Source organism: Pelmatolapia mariae, linkage group LG8 (genome assembly GCF_036321145.2).
Source record: "Pelmatolapia mariae isolate MD_Pm_ZW linkage group LG8, Pm_UMD_F_2, whole genome shotgun sequence".
Classification (NCBI taxonomy): Eukaryota; Metazoa; Chordata; class Actinopteri; order Cichliformes; family Cichlidae; genus Pelmatolapia; species Pelmatolapia mariae.
The window spans coordinates 7,665,819-7,687,367 of record NC_086234.1 but is presented as its reverse complement, the minus strand read 5'-3'; the positions used below and the strand labels follow the sequence as shown (position 1 = coordinate 7,687,367).

The window sequence follows — 21,549 nt, the reverse complement described above, 5'->3', positions numbered from 1 at the left end:
CTCCACCTCCCCCCTCCTCCTCCTCCTCCTCCTCGTTCTCCCCCTCTAACGCCAACCCTCCACGGCCAGACGGAGTGAGATTCTCAGACTTTTTAATAATTCACCAGGTGAGGATGACTCACGGTGACTGAACAGCCTTGAGAAGGAGGGAGAAAAAGAGGAGGAGGAAGATGAGAAGCAGAGGAGGAGGAAAGGAGAGGAGAATGGGAGGTGGAGGACAGAAACAAGAAAAGAGGGAAGAGGAAAGGAGAGTGAAACTGGCACAACAGTGAAGGAAGAGGGGATATATTAGGGAAGGAGGATGATAAGCAGTTTAGATGATCACTGCTTGTTGCAAGGGGCTCTTGGGGAGTGTGGTGATGGGTTATCTCAGGTCAGGTGAACAATTTCCCAGCTTAAACTTAAAGTTTGTTGAAGGATTGTTTTTCTGTAACTCGAGTTATGTCTTATAGCAGTTGATGTAGAGCTACAGCTAAGCAAATGCATGGCCAGAACAACAGGATCTTACATAATATTTGCTGGAAAAAAAATCTGATCTTATGTAATTTGCAGAGCAGGCTTAGAGCAACATATTACACCTGGATGTGCCTATGGCTAATACATGATCTTAAAAATAACGTGGTAACCGAATGATCATTTCACACATACTATTTCCTTGTTGGCATAGCAATTACTTAACTTATGTCTTAAAACCAAGCAAAGGGAAAAAAAACTATGTCATTACGTTACATAACATGAAAACCCCCCGAAGAACCCCAACACACACTTAAATATTACAAACCTAGATAGTTGGAGTCAAAATGCATTTATCACATGCAGACTGCATAAATTATGACTTTGTACTCAGACAGCAAATAACAGTATCTGAAGCTCCGAACAAGTTGGTGCGCTGTCCTGAAATCTAGACTATTATCTAACCACATTAACTAAAGCAGAAATGAGAACCACCTTTCTTCTTCAGTTGTGTTTACTGTAAATAAATGTGTACTATAAACGCCACTGTAGTTCTAATTAGTGGCAAGCCAGACTTTTAATCGATTTAAGAGTCACATGATTAAAAAAAGCATGTATTGCAGCCCTAAACTTTTCTAGACATTACCTGATGGAGGTGCATGTCAGCAAATATTCAATGCAACTGGACCGGACATCAGAAGGTCTTAAACCTTCAGATCGTGCAATATGCTGATCTTTCCCGGCAGGATCTGCATGATATCTGACGGCACTTGGAGAGTGTAGGTCAAAGTCAGCTGTTTTCTGCAATCCAGGCAGCACCCTCACTTACACAAAATTCTAGCAGAAGAAAATGTCTGAAGATGACAATTTCCAGCTGTGTGCCAAATGTGCGAAAAAACAAATGTGTGAAATAAGCTGGAAAACAAATTTTAAGACCACTGTTTCCAACTTAAAGGATAATTTCACTTCAAAATATGCATTTTGTTTGTTTTTTCTGACCTGCAGTGCTTTTTATCCATATATAATGTTTGGTGAAAGTCCCCCCACTTCTGAACTCTACAGAATACTCTGCGAATAATAGAACTAGACGGCACTCTCCTACTGGTGCACAAAGCAAAACAAATAACTAATTAGCAAAGAATTAGCAGAAGTGAGTCTTTCCAGAACTCTCTATAATTAAAGTACTTTGAGGAGTTTCAAGAAGGAATTATTTTGTTTCAGCCTAATTAACGACTAAAGGAAGGATGCCACTGAGCAGAGTTGGGGAAGGAAGGGTGCCACCAAGCCGAGGTGGAGTACCACTAATGTTCACATCCTGTCACGCTGTTACAAATACGGGTGCGTGCACACATGTGACATGAAACATCTCTAAAAAGGGGGATGATTTTTTTAAACAACCAGGTCAATGCTGCTCAGTTTTTCAAAAGTAATCGCTATGAAGTTCATTTTAAAAGGCTGAATGAATAAATGCAGATTTGTAGCTCGAGCGAGTACTTGTGGCATATGTTTGCTATAAGTGGGGCTTACTGGAAATAAATTACCATGCTCAGGTTAATCAACAACAATAGATCTCTATGGCACAGATGAATAAACTGCATCTTGCTTCATAGGTTATACTTGTTAGCGGCATTCATTTATTCTTTGCTTTGGTATTCTTGTGTCACTTGTTGACAGTAAGAAGAATATTGCACATTACAAACCTTATCCTTTAAATGTCTAATCAAATGCAGCGCTCAACTGAATTTCTAAGAGTTATTACTTACTTTTCACTCCTGTCAGGGAGTATGTATATATATATATATATATATATATATATATATATATATATATATATGGGAGTAATAAAATCATTTGGAGTTAAAAATATTTTATCAGCCAAAAGGTGCAACCATCAGCCTGTTCTGTGTATGCGAGCCGAGGTGAAAAGATGGTGAGGGGTGAAGGGATGGAGGGGAGCGACGAAGACAAGGAGAGAGAACGCAAGGATAAATGTGTGTGCAGTGTACAGTTATGTGAGAGTTTGCGGTGAAAAGATAAGGTGGGTGGTAAATCTTAGAGGTAGGCAGGCAGGAGCACAAGAAGGTCCATTACAGTCTGACTCACTCTCCTCAAAACAGCAGCACAGCTTGGGCCCTCGATGGCTGGCATCAAACGAAGCTTCGACAGAATCAACCACAGAGAGAGCTGCATCTGTCAGCTGGTTACCACCTGATCAATACTGTACATAACCAACAGTCTCCAGTAAGTCCAGATCTAGCAGCCTCTAATGCAAAATACCCAGCGAGCCTCTTTCTTTGATGTACAATCTGTCTAAATGTTTGCATTTCACATCTATTATTAAAATTTTATGCACAAGTTTTGATCACAAAGAGCAGGGACCTGGTAATACAGCTAAGGTCCATACATATTTGGACAATGACACAATTTTGTAAGTTATCCTCTTATTTAAAATTCAGTGAGGTGATGTACAAACTACCAGGATGTAAGGAAGTGCAGACTTTCAGCTTTAGTTCAAGGGACTTCTTAAAGATTTTGCACTGTTTAGGAATTGCAGAGGCTCAAAATTAACTTGACAATTAACTGACAAAAATTTTCGTGGTCATGTGAGGCCTGTTCATCATTCTATTCATGTGTGAAGAATTACAAACCGGTACTATATAGTCAAAAATAAAGCAGGCCATCATTAGAAAACTTAACAGCCAAATCAACAATCTGGTCAGCAACACCAAAAGGCTTTCAAGACAACAGAATAAAACTGAAGTGGATGATCAAATAATCTTTTCTTTGGTTCATCCTTAAGTCTGAGTTTTCCCTACTTCAAGTCTGGTTTCAATTTCAAGAATTATTTGAGGTAATTCGTCCCCACATAATCTTCTGGGGAAAACCCTGTTCTTCAATTCTCTTTTCTCTCTCTCTGTCTCATTCTCTGTCTCTCCTGATGAAAGCAGAGGAGCAGAGCATTCAGGGAGGCACTGACACTGATCCAAGGAGGCAGAAAGCATGCTAGGATGCAGTCGTTTGGCTTGTAAACACACTTGGCTGCCCTTAGAGGAGGAAGGTTGAAACAAGTGGCTCTGGCAGTAACAGTGAGGCTTTGAGAGCAACTACTTCTTACCCAATGTCTCCTGTCTTTTCCCTCTTCCTTCATGTCCATGTCCCTCCTTCCCTTTCTCTTCCCTATAAAACCTCTTTGACTCTGCATCTGTCGACAGCCAGCTGCCCTTGAGCAGGGGAATCACATCGCCGCTCAGTCGAGCACAATCTCATCTAAGTGAGGTCTTAACAGGTGTTTAAAGCACACAGGGATGCATATCTGTGTTCGCTCGGATGGCAGAGGGCTGTCATTACAGCGCTCATTACTGGCTAAGTGACAGAGGAAGAAGGGCAAGGGGACACATAATGTGACATAAGGCCATTTGGCCATGTGGTAAGGAGGCTGCTCCATCACAGAGGCACTCGCTGCTTTCGAGACTTGAACAATGTGCAGTGAAGCGGACTGAATGTTAAGCACAGAGACAAATTTTATCTTAGTAGTGAGACAGTATGACAAAATGCTCATTGTGTGCGAAACGGAGGGACCACACGAGGACAAAACAGACAACAGCCGGCGACATCCGGAATTCACCACCAACAGCACAGCCGCACCACTGGTCTGTTATAAGAGCTCAGCGATACGTGCAGGCATTTGCATCTGAAAGACACCGCAGAGCGCAAACGAACCGTCACTGACTTTGATTTGAATTTTAAAAATAACTCGCTCGTCATGCAGCTTCGCCTTGCGAGATTTGTTGTTTGTGGATGAGAAACGGAACAGAACAGCGTCTCGATCACTGCGTCTGAACTGTGAATGACGTGAAACAGCTGGCCGATCGGTGGAAAAAATAAAGTAAACAAAACAAAACAAATTCCTTGCAATGCTTCACTACAGTAAATGACAGCAATTGGTCAGTTTATAGCATAGTACATATATATAAAAGATGGGAATAGCCTCCAGGTCTGAAAAGTGAAGCCTTAAACCTGCGTTCTTTCTCGTGACCAGCAGGGGGCGGATTCTGTGGTTATTTAGAAATCCATGAGAAAATGACTACTGCTCACTTCATTTATGGCCTTTGTAAACTTTTCCTGTTGAGATTGTTATTAAACCCAGATCTCTAATGTTACCTGATACAGCACAATGTTCATTTAATAGCTTATGGTCTCTGAGAGTAAAATAACCAATTAGGAAGGATATGATTCACCACTGCATGAGTGTGCACTCTGCTTGGTTTCTCTGTGAGATCCACACCTCACTGTCATATTCCGGTTATAAAAACAAAGATCACACAAATGCTCAAATCCAAACTTCAAAACTGCACTTAAGAACAGTGGCTACTCCTTTATACTTAAAGTCGGACCCAGAGTACATGTCCCCATAATATTTAGAAAACAAACAAAAGAAATTAAAGAATTGGAGGATATTTTGTTGAAAACTATCAATACGTGTTGAACAGTCACCTAGTGCCTGATTTGTACATAAATAAAGACACTGTCATCACATATTGATGCAGAAATGGCACGAAAATTAAAGAGTCAAACAAAATGCTCAACGAAACCTAAGCACATGCCAACAAGAGCCATAAGGTATAAAAAAGATGGACATATACAGCATGGCATTTATCAATTTTTAGCATTTAAGTGCTTCATTCGATGTTATAACAAACACCTTTTGTTTTTTAATTGTTCTTTAAAAGTCAATTCATTATTTGGGATTGACACATGTGTTAAGGGTTTATGACCATATAACTTCTTTGCCATCTGTCTGTGAGTCAAGCCATATTACTTTCTTTCCTATCATTCTTCCAATATACAAAATCCAGATATCCACTAGTTTGAGATTTGTACTTTTAGTTACTAAGATACCAGGATGTCAACTTTTCAGATTAATAATTTTCTATCATAATACATTCTTCATACCTTTGTATTTGGAGTCTTTATATAGAGAGGAGAAGGCGGATCTCACTAATGTGCCAGTTTCTTCATTATTTCAATGCATAATCAGTTCAAGTCTGTCACGTGTAGCTCTCATAGCCAGCGTAAAGACAATGCTTAAAGTCTTTCGTACTGAACAACTGATAAGAAGGTTAAGAAGGTATATAAGGAGGTCCACGTTTGTGCAAAAGTGTGTGTGTTTGTGCTCTCCTTTACTCTGGCTTATTGCTCACCTCTCAGATCCTGCCCGGAGCGACCCGGCCCGCAGGTGGTGCTCTGTCTGGGCATGCGCAGCGAGGTGCGTAATGGAGTGTGCCTCTGCTCATCCAGGTATGCTAGATCCTCCAGGTGGGCCGAACTGGTAGCTGTGTGTTTGTGTGTGTGAGGCAGAGGGGAGACAGAAAGGAATATTTTAAGAGTGAGAGGAAGAAAAAAAAACAGTACTGTCAGCACACATGTACATTCAGAGACTACAATAACCAAACCACACAAACACAGGCACACACACACTTAAGAAGGTGGCAAAGGTTCATGTCATTGTCCTGAGGCAGTTGTCAGGCTTCTGCTCTCCCACTTGCTGACTCCTACAGGAAAGAGAAAGCCAGCCCTACATGGTTATGTCCTAAAATTCCCTCTTCTCTGTGTCTGTCACGCGGCACGGAGACAGATGCCATCCGGCCCCTCTCAGGATTAATTAGCTCAGCAGACAAATGTCTTATTCATGGAGTGAACACCGTCTGACGCTGGCTGCTGATTGTTCACACCACACTGTGTCTTCAGGGCCAACACTCGGAACCACTGAATGTTAAATGAGATTAGGCGCCGTCAGTGTGAGTAAGCACACAGATTCCCCGTCACACCTGAACCCCTCGGTTCAGTAAGAGGTGAGAGCGGGGAAAGACGAGGCAAATGCAGAAAGGATTAAAGGGACTTAATCGAGAGATTGGTGGTTCCTTGACAGATGAGCGCCGAGTTGCCAAGTCACCACGTCACCGCAACATGCAGATTTTAAACACGGAAACAATTCAGCCAGATGGCCTGAAACACTTCACATGATGGAAGTGCACCTGTAGACTCAACCAAGAACGTCTTCCGCAAGCTTTGATGGATAAACGCAGATGGACAACAATTTTATAATTTCCTGTCATTTTGCACTCCTGATTACATTTGGTCTGCTCTTCCCATCTGTAATCCCAGACCTCAGCAGTAACCTCGGTGTGTACATCATGATCAACAGAATGGGTTTCAGTATTAGTAATCCAGAAAAAAATAAAGCAGCGCTCGGAAATTTGTCTTTCACACAATACCTGAAGTTGTCAAATTCCTTGAAATGTCAAATTCAAGGAGTTGGAGAGAGGTGTGACCGAAAATCCATGGCTCTTCTCAGTTCTGTCGTCTGCCTCTCTCTCTCTCTCTGCAGGCGTTCTAAAAACTAAGGCATGGTAAATCTCAGAGGAGCAGGCCTCTAAGCCCGGCACCTCTCGCCTGTGTAACACTCACCAGCACCTCAGCACTGATCCATGTCCTGTCCTTGGTTCAAAGAGTGGCTTCTGTGCCACTGGAGTTAAGCTTAGTCGAGTGCAGAGCATGTGTACTGGCTGTGTTTGTGTGTTGCTGACTGCCTGAGTCACCCCAGCCATGGACCCAAAAAACGAGCTACATGGGTTTCCCAAAATGGAGGGAAAATGGCAGCTGAGAATGCCGAAGCCTCAGCCCTGGCTGAATTGGGAGGTGCTGGCCATCCAACTAGGCTAAAAGCAAGGGCAGTGGAGCCATTAATTTGCTGCAAAACCAAGGAAGAATGACTCAGGCCTACAGGGCTGGAAAGTCTCTTTTTTCCTTTTCAACTGTGTTTGAATGTGAGGACTCAAATCCGTGTGCTCATCATCTCTATCTGCAATGCAGCAGGCTGCTGGGGATCGCATTCACAGTTCTCGTGCCAGTGCGCTAAGACTACACAGATAGTGAAAAGAAAAAGCGAGGGGAAAAAAACCCAAGTGTGGAACAGTGAGAGAATGAAAGGTGTACCAAAAAAAGTGAGAAAAAGGTTGAACTCTGCAACAGGGAGCTTTGGGTAATGACAGCCACATCAGACACTTCCTGTTTATAAGAGCGACAAACGGCATAAACGCACACACACGCTCACACACACACTCGCAAAGACCAGCTGGGCTGCTATCCAGAGCCAGTATCAGCCGGGAAGTCGACTACTCATCACAGATATGAGGTAGCTGCTGGAGCTCTGCATGCCTCGCTGTTCTCCTCTCATCTACCAGAGAGATGACTTGCAATGATAAATAATGGAGGTAGAGGTATTTAAACAATAATTCCGGGTGTTAAAACACCATGTATCTAAGCAGACTAAAGCCAAAAAGGAAATTAGGAAAAGAAATGAAGGAAAAAGGAAATCAATGTAGACTGTGCATCCCCCAAATGAAAAACGTTATCTCAAGTGAGCCGTTACCTTAATTTAGTGAATTTGGAGACTAAAGAGCGAGTCTTCTCTCTGAGAACGGATATCACAGTTCCCCAGGCAGTTATATCTGTTGGTGCACCTAGATTCTTGAGATGTCTATGTATTCTTGTAAATACATAGTAAATTACGTCATTAACACCTGCAGATTCCACAGTATTTGCATCACTAATCTGGCAACTTCAGGTGTAGACCTTCATTGGTTAGTTACAACAAAAAGTTTGATGTATGTAGACTTAGAAAAATAACACCTACACCGACCCAATGGTAACCTTTAAGACTGCAGTTCCTTAAATGGCCACTTGAGGCTGACTCTGAAACTGAGTCAATCTCCACAAACTCCCATGTTAAAAAAGCTTTAACTTTTAAAAGAACAAAACAAAAAACCTAACATTAAGTTTTACAGTGGCCCGATTACATGCAGTGTCTAAATAATGAGGTGAATTGACATACAGGCAACAACGTTATTACTCATGCCCATTAGGCTGTTATTTATTTCTGGGTTTCAAACATGACTGAATTCACATGGGTAATATAAGGTAAAACTTCGCTTTGGATTTGTGTGAATGAAGGAGGGATTTCAAGTTATTATGTAGCCACAGCACGAATTAAACACAATGGCTGAATTATCGTCAGCTGTATTCACCAGGCTGAAAATCGTGGCATGTGTTTGCGGTGTTGGTGCTTTTTACAGCATTTTACATTCAATTGGTTGGCAAAATTGTGGCACCATGCTGAAAAAATGCTTTCGAACGATACAAAATTTGGCTTTTTAAAATGATAGTTTATGGTGATTGCCTTGCTTTTTGTGCAAGAGACCATTGGAGAAACTTAAACTGGAATGAAACTACTTCCAGGGTGGTTTAATTTTTTATCCCTGAAGGTTGCCACTCGAATTTCCTGCTTTGCTGGAAATTCAAACAATTTGTTTAACACATGCCGGTGTCGCGCTGCTCAGCGCATCATTTCATGCCGCATTACAGTCAGTTGGTTTGTAGATGTAGGTCACAGCAGAAGTCACATTGTGAGATATTAAATTACTGTCATTATCTGAATTTTGTCCCAGGCTATCTTTGGTCACAAGGCTTTTAAAAACAGAACTGAATCTGTGCCCTGTGGGCACTGAACAAAGATATCACCATCAGTCTTTTACATTTCATCATCCTCTCTACATGTGGCCATAGTACACAGTATATATCAAATAAAAACAAAACTTTTTTCATTTCGCCATCGCCTTGGTTAAAAGAGCTAAGTGATTTTTTTTAACCTTAGACTAGAAATATTTTGCCTGAAAACATATTTGCCATTAGTGTAACAAATGTCTGAGTTTTGTGTCCCAGTTCAATTTTCCTGTTTCGCAAATAAAGGACAAGTAATAGTGGCTGAGAGCTTGCCTACGTACAACTCTGCATATCGTCGTGTTGATTATGCTAATAAGCTATATTAGGCTGTTTATGCTAGGCTAAAAAATTCAATTCTATTGAAAGCTTATTAGCATAATCAACACGAGGATATGCAGAGTTGTACGTAGGAAAACTCTCAGCCACTATTACTTGTCCTTTATTTATGAAACAGGAAATAAAAACATGTAATAACAAGTAAGATTATATTTATAATTAATTAATCATCCCTATTGTTAAAAGGTTTTTTTTTAATTTTTAAATACAAACCAAAACCGTATCCCTAAAAACTACAAGATTCCTAAATCAACGTGGCAGTATCGTCGATTCCACTGTTTTCATTGGACTTCTACAACAAATCAGCGAGGTGAGAAGGATCTAACAAAGGCCATCTAGTGTCAATGTGGGAAACCTGCTTTTTTTCGAGCATAAACAACAGTGGTCAGGAGTTCCCACCCTGCGGTTTTACCATTTTCACTGTCCTTCTGTTCAAATTTTGTTTGTAAGTCCTCCAGTTTTACAATTTACTCAATACTTGTCTTAATCATCATGACGTGTGAACGAAAAAAATCTTGGTTTTGGTTTCTCCTTCCTCCATATCTATCCTCAGCTCTACCAACGCACTGACTTCATTAGGTAATAGAGTAGCCCCCTCCCTTCTCTCTTTCCTCCCCAGTCGCCTTCTGCTCTCGCTCCGTATCGCTCTCCCTCTCTCCCCGCACATCAAAGCGAGTCTCTGTCACTCTTGGGGATAGAAACGGTTAATGCCTGGGGCTTTGATGTTCCACTGCTGTGTGAGCCCAGCCAATCCTCAGCCTGTGCTTGCCTCCCATCCCTACATCATCTAATAATTCTTTGTGGAGGAGAGACAGAGCGAGAAAGAGAGATTATGATTACTCCCTTTCACTCCTCTTCCACATGTATCCATCTCCCACTACTCAATATGGAATTCCTGTTCCTGACAAACACAAATGCCATCAGACAAATCATATGCTCTTTTCCCCTTTTTTTTTTTAAATTCTTCCCTCACTCACACCTTTTCTACTCTCTCCATTTTATATTTTGCATCATCTGCAGCTTATATCATGTCTTTTAAGCCGTATCTAGCCCACTCAGTCTCTTTTGAAGATCTGACTATTGCGGGGCGGAGATGAGATCGAGGATGAATCTCTAAACCCGACAGTGTCTCTGCGCTGCCAGACAGCAGAGTCAAACAGCAGAACATGACCAGCATAAAGAGAGGGTCATAGCTGCAGTGACAGGCCTTGTCAGGCATATTACAGTGTTTAGTGAAATATATAAGAGTGTCTGCACGCATGCACTCTTTTTCCAGGAGGAGTGGGAGAAGGTATAACAGAGCTCATCGTCTGTAACAGCCTCTCTGATGAGAACAATATTACAATCAGGCCCATTAGGGCAGCCTCTGTGTTATAAAACTGACATTTTTTTCTAAAATATTTACTGTTATGTTCGTGAGCTTTTCAAGGCCAAAAAACCCCAACATCAACGAGGCCTCTGTTAGCGATACAAATGCCAGTTTTTCCTGTGTAATATTCTTCCAGCCGCAGTATGTTATTCTGCAGACGCTCCCTTTCCCACACTGTATTATTCTGCTGCATGGTTTCAATCTACACCAGAGGGCTGTGAGAGTTTAACAAAATACCAGCATGGATTTACACTTGCCCAAAATTTCAACATAACCCCACGACAGCTAGAAATTGGAGCAGTTTTCTCCCAAGATTATCAAAAAAATGAAGGAAAAATGTAATCAAATCAAAGCACATGTGAGCTACTCTTATGAATAAACCAAATTTTAGGGAACTGCAGGAGAAATGTAGTTGAGACCTCAGTTTTTAGGTTACTCAGTAGCTGAAATGAAAGAAGAACCCCCACAAGGCTACAGATACTCAAACAACCTTTTTGTGGTACAATAAAAATACAGGTTATGTCATGCAAATTAGCCTGCAAGACGCTAAATATTTATATATTTAGGGCCTTTGTGATCACAAAAAAATAGCAAAATAATTCAAAGGAGAGGATTACAGTTCGCCTTGTAGGACAACAAGCATGGGAAGAGAGGCTGAAAGGAGTGAAGAGGAAGCAAGTAAGGAGTCAGAAATAGGGCGTGACATGGCTGAACACCAGCAGCTCAATCCAATTTTGCCAGAAAAGGCTCTCTAACTTGGCAAAATTTGTATGCTGCATGGTCGTTCGCCTGTAAATAACCATATTTTTGGCTTCTTGGACAAATACCTTTTTTAAAAAACTTTCACAGTTGAGGGACGGGGAAAGAGGAAGGGACTCACCAGCCACAGAATTAGGGCGGGGCATGAGGTACAGAGGGATGGAGTGGGCAGAATGGGAGGACATGCTCTCCAGGTTGCGCTCAGGGATTTTGTTGAGGCTGTAGGTGGAGGCGGTCATGTTTTCATCCACCCTGTATAGGAACGAGTCCATGCCTGATTTCTGAGACTGCCACAGTTTCAGGTTTCCCCGCGAGCCCTCTCCGTATTTGCTGCCTCGCTCCATGTTCTCCGAATAGCTGGTCAGAGTTGCTGCAACACAAACAATGACACAATCTTTTAGATCATTTCTTTTGTTTTAGACACTGGGTTTGTTTGAGTTTCCTTTGTCATCTTTTCACCCACCCAGCCCATCTGCTTTCACATTTATTTGCTGTTGTTCTGAATCAACGGTATGTTGATGCAATGCTTTCCTCATCAAACTGCAGGTGTTCACCATTGTTGCCAGGAAACAATGACGGCACCTGCTTCGACTTTTGCCTCGCACCAGAGAGCATTTTGGCGCTCCTGATTCCTTTCAATTGATGCACAAATGCCACAGATGATGTCGAGGTATCAAGCTACTTCCAGTTGGTGTAAAGACCAGTTCTGACTGAGCAGGAAAGGACCTTCGCTTTACTGGGAACTGATCACAGACCAGAACAAAGAAGACTTTTGGACAGTACCTTGCTCGGGTCTGGATATGGCATTCAGAATGACCATTTTTCTTTTTGTTGGTCATGACTCAGATTTAAATCAAACTGTTTTGCACAATTCGAAATATCATTTTATGATTTTTGGCTTTAGCACACAATCAGAGTTGTACAGAGTGGTTTGGAAATGCACAAGCCCGTTTTCCCACTGTTGGAACTCTCAGGCGTACTTTCTTTAGTTTTGTTTTTGTGGCAACCCTGCATTCCTTTTACCTTGGATACCTTGTAAAGGCATTTAAGTGATGTCTCTCCTGAACTGACTGCATTTCAGTAGTAGTAGTGGGGAAAACAAAAGTTGTTTTGCTTTCTATACACAACAATACAGCATAATGCCTGTTTATTGATCTTAAAACCACAACCACAGCACAATCACAGACAAAGCCTAGTCAGCGCCGTGTATATGGCTAATTTAACAAGTAACAAATACAAATCAGTAATGTACAGAACAGATTTACTAAGGTTTGCGTGCACTGCTACCATCTCGGATTATGAAGTTAGGTTTGGTGGGGTTTATTCCAGCTCAGATTTCCAACATCCACCTCGAATGGAAAGCAGCATTATTTCCTGGGGGAAATGTAGTACCTACTCTGGGGTAGTTACCTCCACCATAAACCCAATAAAGTTGCCATTAAGGTCAGCCAATGGGTCAAAACCTGGAGTAGTCTGATTGTTTAACTCAGACAAAACAAGATGTAGAGATACAGTTTTTTAAATAACCAGCAGAATTACCATGTTCACCCAACTCAATGGCTTAGACATAAAAAAACAAGGAGCCCCAAAGACCACAGCAAAACAAAAACAACTCCCCTCCCTCTTCTCTTTCCCCTAAGATACGACATCATATTGTAACTCAAGTTTCTTTGGGGTTTATTGCTTCTTCCTTCTGTATTCATGAATGTACTCATGTTCATTACGGGCGTTTTATGTGAATCAGCACACGCAGATCTCACCGATAATCCCGCTGTCCCTGCTCTCCAGTGTCGAGGTGGGACTAGTGACAGAACCGTAGGCGCAGTCCCTGTTGCCAGCCTGGCCGGGCATGGCAGGGGGGAGGGTTGAGCAGGGGCTGCCTGCAGGTGGGGAGGCAGTGCTGCTGGTCAGGGTGGAACACGGGCTGATCCTCTGGTTCTGGCCCTGAGATGGACACAAATAAACACAGTTTTAAAGATTTTTTTGGCTTCCACAGCTCCATTAGCACACATGGGTATTAATGGCAAAAGTACAGCGTTTGAACTTTTAAAATGTGACTCATACGAAGGAAAATGTCATTCCAATACTGCAGTTTTCAAAAGCTCAGCCCCCTGCTGATCCTCTTAGTCCTTCTCCCACATGTATACAAACACATATAATACTAACTCATAATATGCTCCATTTCTCTACAAGATACGCTTGAAGAAGTTTTAACAATTAGGCCATGTTGCATAGCTAACGAAAATTGCAAATGTACAGCATGTTTACATACACAAATACACTCAACACTCCTGGTAGTTGTAAAGTAAGTTAAAAATACTTAATAATGGTACCTTCACTACAGCCAATACATTTTGCAAGTAGCATATGTACTGTATACAGTGATGTGGTTTCTTTTCAGAAAACAATAGAGACAACAATAGAGTTACATTTTGACACTAATACTAACTTTAACTTGCATTTATAGATCCATAGAAACCCCTATTTTCATGCACATTTTCCTCTTCTTTGCCATAACTACAATCTTATATGTAGTATAAATGTGTAGTATTTTCAGTCCTGGCACTTTCCAGGCACCCTGGAGTGACTCTATTCGATGTCGGCTCGGGTTAAAAGACAATCGACCACAGGCGACAAAATATAAACACACTGCTGCATCCAATCAGCAGCTGCTCTGAACACCCACAGATGTACTCTTGTGCAAAACACATAACCTGCCCAAATTTATAGGATACAAGCATGCAACATTCACAGAAAAACAAGCAAGCCAAGTAACCACGTATTTGCGTCAGTCACTGAAAGGCACACACGGAAATCTCTCCTAAGCACTGGGGTGAACACAGACAGAAAAGAGGGGTGAAGTGGCGCTCAGGGCAAAATCTGGTCTAGTTTAATTTGCAGGAGGAAGTCTGAAGGGACACACCAAGCCAATACATTTTAGATTAGCCAACAGACATCCAGAGTCAGGAGTAATGCTGTAGCTAAATGATTATTTTCAGTATTGATTAATCTGCCAATTATCTGTTGACGGCCTCCTGAGGTTGGAGATGAGAGCAGGGTGACAATTAATCGCAGGATTGTTGGTTTGATCCTCAGGTCCACTTGTCCACATGTCAACATGTCCTTGGGCGAGACACTAATCTACTGATTGCTCCAAATAACCAAGCAACTGCTTATTATCTATTCGAGTGGGTGGATGAGAGACAATGTGGCCCTTTGATTTGACTAGCACTGCACAAATGTAGTCCGTTCGCCATTATTTTTGTGATAAAGTCTTTTAATTACACAAACACATGAAAACTTTTATCCAAAAAGCTGCCGATTAACTGGTAAGTTGAAAAATTGTTGTAGTTGTAATTCCTTATTTTTAAGAAAAGCAGCAAACCCTCACACTTAAAAACCTGGAACCATTGAACACTCGATATGTTTTCACAATAAACAACTACTCACCTCAACAATACACACACTGCAGAGTACTACTAGATTAGTGGGATAACTGTGACACCTATAAACACACTTCCACTTTAAGTACATGCCCTCTGGCCAACACTAAACAGTGTTTCTGTGCCTGCGGAATAACAATTTGTCAACCAGTATTTCAGTCACCGCTGCCCTCTGCTGTCTTTATGGATGAGACTGCTCAAGTGTCATGTTTACAGGAGCTTGACCCCGATGTAACCAAACATCCACACCAGCAGACAAATCTTCAACCCTGCGTGCGCTCAACCACGCCGCAGTTCTATCAGCTCAGATAACGAACGCAGCCTTCTGTAGGTTTGACCTTAAATGTCACATGAGGATTGGATTGAACTTGGAGAGCACTGCATCTATTTAGGGAGCGAGAGCACGCGAGTATGAAAGGCAATTAACTGCACCCTCTGCAAGTTGAGGTCACCTTGTTCTATCAGCTGGCGAGGTCTTGCAGCAGCTATTGTAGGAATTCAAACATGTTAAATGGCAATTTTTTTATAATGATCACTGAATTATAAACGCCCAGCATACCAAAGATCACCTTAAAAATGCCAAAAGGAGAATTTATGCATTATAGAGGGAGACCCAAAGAAAATCAAACAAAGAATCTTGAATTGACTTCTGCAACAACAAAGATGGTTGCAAGAAAACAAACACAGTTTTTTTTTTTTAAATATTGATATTGTGTTCACTGATAAGCCTTTAGAGCCATGTAGCACTTTATTTTCTTCCTTTTTCTCACAGAAGTTGCGTTATTACATCATTTGTCCAGCAGGGTGGCTCGAGAAATGTAGCAGAGTAGTATCGCAGCCATTATTTTCCATTATATGTCAAGTGTAACCCCACCAGGGCTGCTATGTCAGCCATTTGAGGCCAAGACCATCACCATAGACTCCCATGTGAAAACGCCCAACTTCAAAGCAGCAGCTTTTAAAAGTTATTGTAGGGTCTCTACATTATAAATATAAAGCGCCTTGAGAAAACTGTTGGTGTGATTTGAAGATATATAAAGAAAATTAAAAAATTGAAGGTAGCGGTATCCTACCAATATCTGGTCAGCATATGAATGTACTTTTTTTTAAATTTTTTATCTTAAGCTTATATTTTTTAAGGAGAGCGCAAGATAAAGCACACTGATTCCTGAAAATGTTTGTTGGTTGGTAGTAGTTTGGCCCAGATTTTTTTTTCTATCAAAACAAGCACACCTCCTTTGAATTATACACTTTTATCTTCAGTCACTGTCTCAGACATAAATTTGAATCACTAAATGAATGAATAAATCTGCTTTGAAACTATATTACTTATATTATCTTGCACTAACATGGTTAATATTACTTTAACAGTAGTTTCCTTCATGTTTATGGTATGGTTACATCAAGATCTGCTAATCCCTAACTCTGCATATTTTTGTTGTCTTGTGGAGGGCAAAGTGTCAAACCCCTGAATTACTGCACTAACCAAAGTCCATTAAAATCTAGTAAATCCCAAGCAAATGAGAAGAATTACAACAAAAGCCCACTCTTTTATCTGCTAATAGATGGTGTCTCGAGGCAATTCTTGTCATTTTTGGTGGTTAATGAATCAAACAAAATTGCAATCCAGAGAACAGTATTTGGGGCAGATATCTAAAACAATAAGTTTGTACTGTGTGCACGATGCAGCGGGGTGCTCGTATGAGTCACGTCTCTAAAAAGAGCCGCTTGAATAAACCTCTCTCAATTTATACACCCCCACTGCTACAGCAGCGCTCACATCAAGCACAGGCAGTCCATCAGTCTAATCGCTTATCCACACTGTTTCAGAGTGAACACATACCTATGCCTGCCTTGAATGCTTCAGCAACAGGTTAGCCCCTTGTACCCCCCCTCCCCGTCCCACCCCGTTTCTCCTTCGCTGCCTCTCCGCAAGCAACTGTTTTTCCTTGCACAGTTTGGAAAATTCATACCTGTCAAATTAGGTTTAGGTAGAGATACCAGGGCATCTGCTGCTGAGCTCTTGTGCCAAGAGCTGTTTGTTGCACAACTGACAAATTCACAAATAGAAAGGTTACGGTGCAGGAGCAAAACATTAAGTCTAACCTGCCGCGTGTCGGCTCAAGAAACTTCCTTTGAATAATCTAGAAATAATCTAAATAAGGAAAAAAATAATCATATTTGTTTTATAAAAAGCTAATTAGGCAGGTGGATATCTGACACTTGATGGAGAGGCACTGGTAATCTCAGAATCTAAAGCACATGAGGGCAATTTACTGAAAAGTCCTTTGATCTGGCTACCCTGACTTCCAAAGATCTGTCAAAACTGACTGTAAACATGAATATTATGAAGATAAATGTCAAAACAGATCGAATCAGATGTGTTTGTTCAAGTTTCCAAGTGCGATCGCTCACAATGCAAATGTGTGAAAATCACAAAGCTTACAAGACAGATTCTACTGTTTGACTCAGATATAGATTAGGATAAACCACCGTCAATAGAATGAAAGTCTGTAGCTATGACGAGTATTTACTGGGTTAATCTGAGAGAACGCTTCTTATCAAATTCACAGTGCGTGCATCACGTGATGACATATCGATGAACTCTATCATCAGGGAAAAACTGCAGATCGCTCTGGTACCTGTCTCGCCTCGGGTTCCTCCATGCTATACTGGGTACCGGCTGGCCCCTCGCTCAGTTTGTCTCCGAGAAGGAAACCCAGGCGCGTCATCAATGTGTTGGCTGCCTCATCCACGGACGGAGGGGGGCCCAGCTCCTGGCTTGACTCCCCTGTGGAGGCAGATAGACACAAGGAGGAGGAGGCAGGAGATGGGGGAGAGCAAAAAGAAGAGAAAGGAACGGGAGAATGTGTGTCAGTGGTGGGCAGAAAACTGAACAGCAGCTTATTTTGCCACAAGAAAAAAAAAACACAAAAAAACAAAACCTTACAACATTTCATTTTTTATATATCCATAACCTCTTTACCTAGAAACACACAGTACACTTGTTACACTTCCTTTGAATAAACTACAGCCCTGACTACACACCTGGAAACAGGACACACAGCACCTGCACACAGGAAAAGAAAACGAAGCACCCTACCTGAGTTCTCCCATAGCTCAGAGCTGTGCATTACTGACACATTCCCCGACAGCCGGACTTTTCGGTTGAGGTATCTCCTTACATAAACTCCAAAATCCCCTCAGCCACAACAACAAAAACAGTTTTCAACTGTTTACAAAAAACTGCCTTCCACAGCGACTAGCAGTAGGCTCCCATACCGACGACAGCTCCTTCCGCACCACTCATCACCACTACGGCTCGAGTGACGTAATGAAATACGCCCTTCACCTGCGTGTGTGTGAGTGAGTGAGTGAGAGAGAGCGAGAGAGAAAGAGGTGTGTGCCTTTTCAAGACAAAGCGTGCATGTCCACATCCTTACTTCTATTTACAGAGACTCCTGGGACTAAAGAGAGCAAAGAAAACACCCGGGTGAGCCTGCATGATGATCAGATGATCAAAACCACAAACACACACAAACACACCCCCAGAGCGGAGGGATTTCAGTTGCCAACTTTACAATAGGACCCATAACAAAAATCCCTTAATGACCTCATCCCGTCACCCAGTTGCCTGGTTACCCCCCACCCATAACAAACCCTAACCGGTGGTATCATGTTTTTCAATCACACTTGGCCCTAGAGGTGCCTACTAGATCAGCTTCATTTCAATTTCACATTATTCACTGGAGTGCCACTCGCAGAGCTCAAGGTTGTGTTAATTACTCACCCTGCACAAAAAAGTGACTGGTGGCTAAATTCAAACAGCTGTAATTGGACATATAAGCCTCTGAATTGGTCCAGACATCAATGTTATTGAAGCCAACAGCACAAGATGGTTGGTTTTTAAATAAACAGCTCGAGGCAGAGCGTGTTTTGGTTTTTTCCCCCCTCAGTTTTCCAGCAGGGCTGGTCAAACCAGACTGGCAGGTAGTTACACGAAACTCTGACTGACAGCCATTAAACAGTCCAAGCCGCCACGCCACCTCTCTGAAGACGGACAGCTTGTCTACAGCCTGTGTCCTCTCACTCGTCAGTTTAAAGACACACACACACACAGACAGGCAATCTAAAGCCCGGGCTCCCCTCTCCATTTGCTCATGGGCGGAAAAGGCAGAACACTGTCAGGTTCCTCATTAGATTGACTCCAAGACAGTGTGAGCAAGTAAAGAAGCTGGGTGCCTTCTGAAGGAGGGAAAAAAACCTTTGAATCAAATGGGACAACATGGGTGCAGTGCTTCAATAAAAAACACACACACAACAGCAACCAATAATGAGGTAATCAGAGCATACATTAGGTCTGAAACAAGCTAATTATGTATGAGTTTTAACGAGATGGTAATGGCTTTATGGAGCAAAATGCATTCCTCCAAGGTCAGTGAATCCATGGGTTTCCCTTGAGGAAGTATCCATTAATGGAGAAGATGTAGCTGGGGTATAAGTCCTACCTCCTCACCGCTAATACCACAGGAGGATGGCTGAGATGCACTTGGATCGATTCATAGTTTTCAGACACATGACTACAGCAGAGCTCTGGTTTGTGTTGGTATAAGCTAACCACAAACCTGTGAATATTTCATCAATTTCAAGCCACGACTAGAAAGATAAAAACATCTAAAAAGAAGAAAAACAAAATATGTGTGAAAAAACTGAAAGTTCTGGACACTTTTGATCTGTATACAGCATGCACAGAAGAACTTCAATCACTAAAAACAGCCCCGGGTTCCTGCCAGAGCTCCACTTTTGCTGTGTTTTACATATACCTTATTGGGAATCTTTTCGTGAAAGCATAAAGGTTTACACAGTTATGTAAATTTTCAATTTGGAGTGGTCAATATATCTGCTGTTTTGAAGGTAAAGGAGAAGAAGGTAAGTGCTGACTGGTTAATGTCAACTTACAAGTGATGTTTATCGATAAGTGGGGTCATTTTAGTCAACATTTCGGCAGATTACCAACAAAACAGCAGCATCTTTGATAGATTGTATGAAATAATTTTAATCAAATGCAATTAGATTAAATTTATAGGACAACAACAGGTTGGTTTTCGCTTTGGTTTATCCAATGTAATAACTATCATGCCGAGGAACATCTTATTTTGCTGGAAAATAGTCTTTGTGTCACTCGCTGGGTTGCATTGTCCCATGTCTGAAACCTAGAGCTGGGCATTTTTGTTGCTGCCATCTTTCCTTTTTGAAACCAGTCACCATGAGTGAAGGATACAAAAAGCTTTACCACCATACAGTAGCACATAGCTAATCATAATGAGGATATGCTGATTTACCGTTCTCGACACTGTTGGGTACCAAAATTTACAAAATGAAGATCATGCTGCATTTAAACAAGATGTGAAACTAGTGAGTAAGACGCTAAACTCATACTAAGGACAACAATCAAGGGAACAGAGGTATACAAAACTTCTTTTTGCAACTAGGAGCGCCCTCTTCTGGTTGTCCTTTTTATACCTGGGAGCCTTGTCCATCTTTTATATACAGTGTATCGCTTTTCCCTAATGATGTGATATCCCATGAAGACCACGAACAGAAAAAACCTACATGAAAAGTAAAGCAAATCATCTATCCATACAGACAGCATGTCATTTCTATGTATTAGCTGCTGTCTTTGCACCAGTCTGAACACTGAGCCACCAAAGGCTTCCCAGTTGACAGACTGGTAGTAGTAAGGAGTGAATATATTAGCAGTCATTAGTCAACTGCTCCCGTAGGTGGTATGGTGGGGGGTTGGGGCTTGATCGTGATCATGATCAAACATGGGCTCTGTCTGCCTGTGTTAACTTGTGTTCTTTCACTCGTCTCTTTGAATGCTACTCTCCCTCACATTTCCCTCTGTTCCCTTTAGTTCTCTTACTATAGCGTCTGTGTAGCAGCCAGCTGTTGGCCAACCCAGTGCAGGAGCGAGCAGTTTGTCTAGGTTTCTTTTGATGTGGTAACAAAATCTCTAATCTGGATGCCTGAGCCCATAGTGAGTCCCTTGAGCGAACCATAGGCAATCCCTTTGTACATCTTTAAACTCTCCCACTCTAAAAATATGACAGCAGAGTCAAACATATGGCCAAGGTCCAGATTTTTGGCAGTGATGACAATCACAGAGCTGTCAAACTAGAAACAAAAATACCATACCATCTGAATCTTTTTTAAAGCTACCTGTTCTTGTAGCTACTGTAAGGGAGCTACAATCAAAGGGAATATATTATCATAATGTAGGGGTTGTATGTATTGATTTGCTTCTATTTATAGCCCTACCTTTTGTTCTTTAAATAGACATTATGACAATCACATGGGGCCGAAGTCACTGCAAGCAAACATCTAGATCACTTCAAAGCCAGACGCCAAACACACGGCTAAAGGAACTTCAGGTGCATTTCGTCAGTATAACACCTTAATAAATATAAAATAAAATTTGTCCAACATCAAAACACATATATGCATATATATATAAATGCACAGTTCTCTCTATTGGATTCCTGAGCTGCGAAGGAGACAGATGGTTGCCATGGCAACTATCTTTGCGCGCAGCTAGGAATGTGTTTCTGTGCGAGCGCATCTGTT

At 41.6% G+C, this 21,549-nt stretch overlaps 1 protein-coding gene across 17 annotated transcripts in view; it reads right to left on the bottom strand.

The window, feature by feature from the left end:
- tanc2b (tetratricopeptide repeat, ankyrin repeat and coiled-coil containing 2b) overlaps positions 1–21,549 on the bottom strand; it is a 167,549-nt gene that overhangs the window by 25,491 nt on the left and 120,509 nt on the right. For 14 of the 17 annotated variants that reach the window (XM_063482665.1, XM_063482666.1, XM_063482667.1 and 11 more), the window contains 4 exons: positions 17,565–17,713; positions 13,240–13,423; positions 11,601–11,849; positions 5,655–5,786 (listed from right to left, as the gene is read on the bottom strand). In XM_063482665.1, the coding sequence (XP_063338735.1) occupies positions 5,655–5,786; positions 11,601–11,849; positions 13,240–13,423; positions 17,565–17,713 (714 nt within the window). Of the gene's footprint in view, positions 1–5,654; positions 5,787–6,728; positions 7,723–11,600; positions 11,850–13,239; positions 13,424–17,564; positions 17,714–18,025; positions 18,072–21,549 lie in introns of those variants that run through there. The other 3 variants (XM_063482669.1, XM_063482663.1, XM_063482673.1) reach the window with 3 other exon arrangements.